A 6,237-nucleotide genomic window follows, 5' to 3' on the forward strand; every position below is an offset into this window, starting at 1 on the left:
GCTCCACTAGTGATCTGGGATGTGGTGGTATCGTTTGTGCGTGTCCCCTCTTCCTTAGTCTGACTTGGGATCTGCTATGTTAGAACAAACGAACAAAAATTCTCAACTATTCATTAAACAATTTTGAAAGAAAATAACTTCATTAGATTAGATCAGTCTATGCAGAAACCTAAAATATGGAGGAAATGCTTTTGCTGAGCACTAACTTTTTTCCAGGTATCTGCAGCTCAGTGAACCATGATTTATTAGTCTTGAAGTCTACAGAGTCCTTTAATCTCTGTTTATCAAATGAAGGGACAGATAAATAGTCTTAAAAGCAGCAATAGACATTTCACATATGAAGCTTCTAACAGTGACAGCTAATTAATTATAGCTTATTTAAACCACAAAGTAAAATTGACTTAAGCTTTTGCATCACACCATCATGCTTTCCTACAAAAGAATTTTCTTTTTCCTCCAAACATGTAATGAGTGTGGGATCTTCAGCTAGATGGATCTTCAGATTGGGTCCTCAACATCTTTATCCGTTTTTCCAGTCTCTCCATCCATTCATTTCTGAGCCTAAGGACAGAAACATGGATCAGCTTGTCCCCATGTTTCCACAGGGAGGAGATTTATACTGTTCATGTTTCCCACTGGTGCTATCCTTTGGTGTGTTTTCCCAGTTGTCATGCAAACTGTCGTGCCCCTTTAGAGTGCTTTGCTGGGTGGCACTTCAGGATTAGCTCTTAAATCCCAATGAGAGCTGACCGGAGCTTTGTGGTTCCCCTTCACCTCCCGCGTGCCCCCTTGCCAGCGCCCCCCTGCCCCGGAGTGACTTGTGGTCCCACTGCGGGTTGCCTGCTGCCGCCTGCTGGGTGGCATCACCCGGCATGGCCCCGGGCCCCATCCTCCTCCTCAGAAATGCGTTAAAAAAAGTACTGCGTGGAGGCTTCTGAGCGCTGTTTGGCTTGGAAGCACTGCATATTGAAACTTCTGTTAGACCCACAGCAGAGAGCTTTAGGTGATAGGTGGCACTTTGTTTTCTTTTGGGTAGTATCTAGGTACTGCAAAAAGACTGCCTCAAATAGAAAAGACAGGAGTTTCACAGCTCAGGAGCTGAGACATTGAAATTAGGTTAGTTACATGGATAAAATATGCTAGAGGCTAATTCCAGTGTTCCTTCATCCAGAGTTATTAATGCAAGGCCATCCTTGCTCTTACTTCTTCAAGCATCAATCCAAAGAGAGCAAGGAAGATTTTGAAAAAATGCTTTCTCATTGAATGATCTCAAGCCAAAATAGACATCTTTGCATGTGCCTTCAACTTATGGAGACTTCTTGTGAAGTAAAACTGTACTAATCTTGCTGTAGACTGGTCTTTCTCATTGTGACTAAATAAGGTAAATATGACTGATTGAGGTAAATATGGCTATGGATGGCAGTTGCCTTGGTCAGTTAGTACTCTTTGACGTCCAGCTTTATTATGGATTTACCTTATGCAAATTAAGTCATCTTAATTAATTCATACTATATTCTTGTGAAAACAGGGTCATGGAGAAAGAAGGTGGGCTAGGTACACGTCTGTGCTAGCTCTGCTGTGGACATAAGCCCTGATGTTCAAGACAAGCCTGCAGTGCTAGATGTTGTCCAGATAACTTCAGAAAGTTCCACAATTTGGACCCATTTATGGAACAAGAGTAAATTATTCTCTTACCCTGTGAAGCCATAGCTTAGACGCATTAGTATTAACATGCCGATTTGGGAAGATTTATTATTTTCTAAAAATCTGAGAAAAATACTTTCTGCTTTCATTGCATGACTTAAATATAGGTATCACTTTTCTTTAAAAAAGAACTACAACACAAACTCAAATAACCTTTCCAGATGCAGACTACCCACTTTGTCAGAGCACTTCTTCGCTGACGTTCTTTTTCAATTTGCAGATACCGAGTTTGTTGTTCAATAGTCTTTTCCCAGAAGTTCCTCAGGTCACTAGTTTCACATCCCCGTACTTCATGACGAATATATTGGCTATTCATTTTCTCTAAAGGAGAAATTTGAAAAAAACATATGACAAGTTATTGGTTCCTCATCTGTTTTCACGGCTAAAGCATACACTTGCTGTTTTGGATTTTCACAGCTTTAGGGTCACAGTCTTTTTTTTTTTGCAGGATCAGGATAACAGTGGGCATGACTCACTATTTAAACTTCATTCCTAGTTCTGACACTTGAGGATATACTGTCTCCAGTGATTTGAATTCTTACTTGTTCACCTCAAATATCTCCCACCTCCATCTGCCTGTGACCTTTAAGCTCACAATGCAGGACAGTTCTGTTGTATTCTCCAGCTTAATGATTAAGATACCTTTTACTGCACTCATAAATGGAAAGGAAATATAAAAATTGCCAGATCTAGTGGGATTTTTCCTCAGTTTTCGTGTCTGTGAAATGATAAAGTGACCATTGTAGATTAAGATTAAAACAATGAAGAAAAAGAGCTCTGGTGATTTGCTGTTAATCATTATGACACTTACCTTAGCTTTATTTGGGAATGGAGAAAATTTACATGTATAAAAGTATGGACATAATTTTATAAGATGCTGACTTGCAAAAGCCACCTTGTTTATTAAGTATTTCTCCCTCTTCTGCAATTTTCAAAACAGAGCAAATTCATTGAATATATTTATATATCTGTGCCTACTCTGTACTTCCTCCTTCATTTAACGTCATCTTAAAAATAAATTTTGGAGTGAATCTTATCTAGGAAAAGAATATCTGTCTCAGGATGACTCTTCATGGGCTAACAGTGAAGTTCCTGTATCCCACATTGTAGCGAGAAAATCGTATCATTACTTTCAAAACTTCATTAAATATGGAATGAGTATATCCATGTTGCCTTCCAAATTGCTGTGTGGTTTTGCATGAACATGCCATTATAATATTTTCCAGAACATTTAATTTTTTTAACAAGTATTTAGGGCTCTCTCGTGCGTTGTTTGAGTTCATGGCAATTATTTGTAATTTATTTTAATCAGAGCCACAGAGAGCTAGTAAACAAGCCCCTCAAGGCTTAGCTTGGAAAAGCTTGAAGAAACTGCTACCATTCCCCTGCCAGGCATCATAAGAAAAGCAAAACTGGGAACTGATAATCTTTACATAATCTCATTTGGAGATTTGGCTGTTTTGTGAAAAACTGTGAGACACATTATAAAGACTATGAGCAGAGAACAAAGGCAGCCCTTGTGAAGAGGTCCTGTTCTTGCTATGATTTCCTGTGACTCACCTGTGGTTCCCTATAAAACCTCCATATACCAACTCATGGCCTTCAAATGACAGAAGCACAGTATTTGAGCCCAACTTTTGCAAAGTAAATTTACTGAGCATTTTTTCAGGTTCTGAGCAAATTATAGCTGGATGTATAAGTGCTGGCATCAGTCTGTAATGTGAATTGCAAGTACAGCTTAACACTTCCAGCTGTGCTAAGGGATAACCAATTCCAGATCAAAAATTTCCTTAATATGACTGTGTGTTTTCATAAAATACATGTTTTCTCTAAATATCCACCTATATATCAATGCTAACCCAAATATCTCTTCCCAGGTAGCAGTTACTACCCTTTTTAACTTTTTTTGTACCAGGAGTAATCTAGAAATGTATGCAAAAGATACGGTAATAGCCATCTGGGTCAGACTAATGGACTTTCCACTCCATGAGTTAATCTCTGAGAATAACAATTTTTCTGAAGAGCAGCAAGCAAAATTCCCGGATATCCCCGAGGCTCCAAAACAAACTGCCAGGAAATAATATCTCCTGGTTTCTTTAATCAGAAATGATCCCAAAGCATAATAACTTCATCCTTCTGAATGACTATGAATTCCTGTTTAATATACTGTGGATGTGTCTTTTGTATCTATACAAGGGTCAATAGCTATCCTGAATAAGGCAAAGTTGTGGAACTCATTGCTCCGAGGTATAACTGAGCTGAAGTGTATGCTTTCAGAATACACATGTCCGCTACTGGTTCTAAATGTCCTGCCTCTTGGTTTGATTGCATATATTCTTGGTGCTGACTTGAATGTATTTTATAGATGTGTTTCTCCAACGCACCTCCCCACAGCAAAAAATCCCAAGGAAGAAGTTTTAAACCCAGTAAAAGAGAAGTTCAGAATTAGTTTTCATTGTTATTCACCTTGCATCTGATGCTGGCAGCATTTAGAAAAATGTTAGAACCCTATTGAGACTAGAAGGAGTGTACAGTACTACACATTACAGGTTTGGGCTTTTTTTTGGGGTGGGGGGCTGGAATTAGTGCTTTTCTCTACCTATTATCTGTGAAATTTTCTTTGTATGTGCTTGCTCAGGTACACTAAGAGCATTGTCCTAACCTGTTCTTCTTTCCTAATCTTTTATTTTGTGTTAACATGTGGATACCTTGGTGCTGAATTTTCTCTTACTTGGCTCTTAATCTTCCCTTTATTTTCTTTCCCCCTAATACTGGAGAGCACTCAAATATGTATAGGAGCAACTGAACTTAGAATTTCTGCATCATTATTTTACGGTTCCTCGTACATCCTTGATAAACTCCCGTGTGTCAATGCACAAGCATTTGCTTCTCTGGACTGTGGAATCTTCCTAGCCTAAATTACCTTTTATTTCAAACCCTCTATTTGAGCCCGTTCACTCAGTGGTTGTAGGAACCGCACAATAACTCTGATAAAATAACGCACCTGGTTTCCTTTGCCTTTATGCATCATATGCATAGGTATTTGAGTTCACCTCTGTCCTGCCATCCATTTCAAAACTGTTGCCATAAACCTTCAGGGTTGTGTGGGCAATCAGGGATGTCAAACCTAGTCTATCAGTATTTCACTTGCCCTAAGATAAAGTTCCTGTGCTAAAATCTTCTCACAGATGGAAACTCTTTATCTTCCCCTGCTACTTCAGCTTTTTCCAGAGGAGAGTAACAGATTTAAGCCTGTATTGTGGCTTTGCACCGGCAGTTATCACCTGAGTATAGTTCATTTCATGCCTCGGAACCTCATTCAAAGTTACTTAGCAAAAGACACCTTGTTTAATCAGGAAAGAGAGGAATAGAAAAGATTTCATGGGAGCAGACTCCAAAGCAGCCTGAACAAATAATCTCTATGTGATACAACAGGTGGGCAGAAATATATTGTTAAAGCATATAGGCAGTTGTAATATCACTTTTATAGATCTTGCAGTTAGGTCTGACTTAAACTACCTTGCAACAGCTAGGACTAAATGAAGCTTTATTTAAGCCTATAGTGACAGGCCTTCAAGAGGATGACGACAAAAGCCTCTTTCTGGTAACCATCTTTGACACAGCCCTGGTTGCAAGCTGGTGAACAAATGTAGCTGCTCTCAAATGAAAGGAATAGCTGGATAAACTCTAGGAAGGTTTTATCCTACATAAGATGAAGGTGATTGTTTATATTAAGATTTAATAATTTTAGAGCAGGTTGGTATTATTTAGACTCAATTTGCTAAAGGAGATTACAAAGGTAGGGAAGCTGTGACACTAGCTCTGTTATCTGGAACTCAAAACTTATTTTGGTAGAACAAAAGAGGAATGCAAGATCAATTCAGTGTGACATCTTGACTTTTTTGTAAGTAAAAAAATCAATAGTTTGAGGCTGGAACTCACTGGTTCTGTGAGAAACCATCACCACCACAAGAAACATACCCTTTCACGGAGAGAATTTGAAATGACAAGCTTCTTAGATAGAAAATGGTATGTAAAGAAAAGTGTGGGTTTTTTTCCCTGTAGTAGAACACAAATTGTTATTTTAAAGGGTTTAAAATTTTTACAAAGCACCTACACGAGTCAGGAAAGCTATTTTTTCCCTCTTCTTGTGCTTCTTACATAGCACAATCAGTCAGAGTTTTCAGGGTGTTATGCATCTTCCTAGAAATAATACAATATTTTATTAATCTACCTTTTCATGGACCTTGCTTGGTGACTGTGCTTATTGTATAAATGCATTGGATTAATAAAAAAGTTGCATGATGTAGACTATCTATGCTAATGCTGATGTTTGACTTCAAAACAATAAGAAATCTGCATGGATTTTAGAAAATGGGACTAGTAATCACAGCCATGATTTCCCTCTTTTTCCTTACATCTTGGATACATCATTTATCTTCTGCTTCTGCAGCTGGTAGCAATTCATGTCTCAAAGGGCTGACTGAGGTTTGCTTTGAGATCCCGCCTAGGGGAGCATGCCAGTTTCGAGCC

General features: G+C 38.5%; 1 protein-coding gene across 1 annotated transcript; it reads right to left on the reverse strand.

The window, feature by feature from the left end:
- Nucleotides 1–482: 482 nt before the first annotated feature.
- LOC104163451 lies at nucleotides 483–2,020 on the reverse strand. Its single transcript, XM_009702465.1, has 2 exons — nucleotides 1,881–2,020; nucleotides 483–561 (listed from the first exon to the last, which is right to left on the reverse strand). The coding sequence occupies exons 1-2, from the start codon at nucleotides 2,018–2,020 to the stop codon at nucleotides 483–485; spliced, it is 219 nt and encodes a 72-aa protein (XP_009700767.1).
- Nucleotides 2,021–6,237: the final 4,217 nt, after the last annotated feature.

The sequence above is a fragment of the Cariama cristata genome, unplaced genomic scaffold (genome assembly GCF_000690535.1).
Source record: "Cariama cristata isolate BGI_N322 unplaced genomic scaffold, ASM69053v1 scaffold13056, whole genome shotgun sequence".
NCBI classification, from domain to species: Eukaryota; Metazoa; Chordata; class Aves; order Cariamiformes; family Cariamidae; genus Cariama; species Cariama cristata.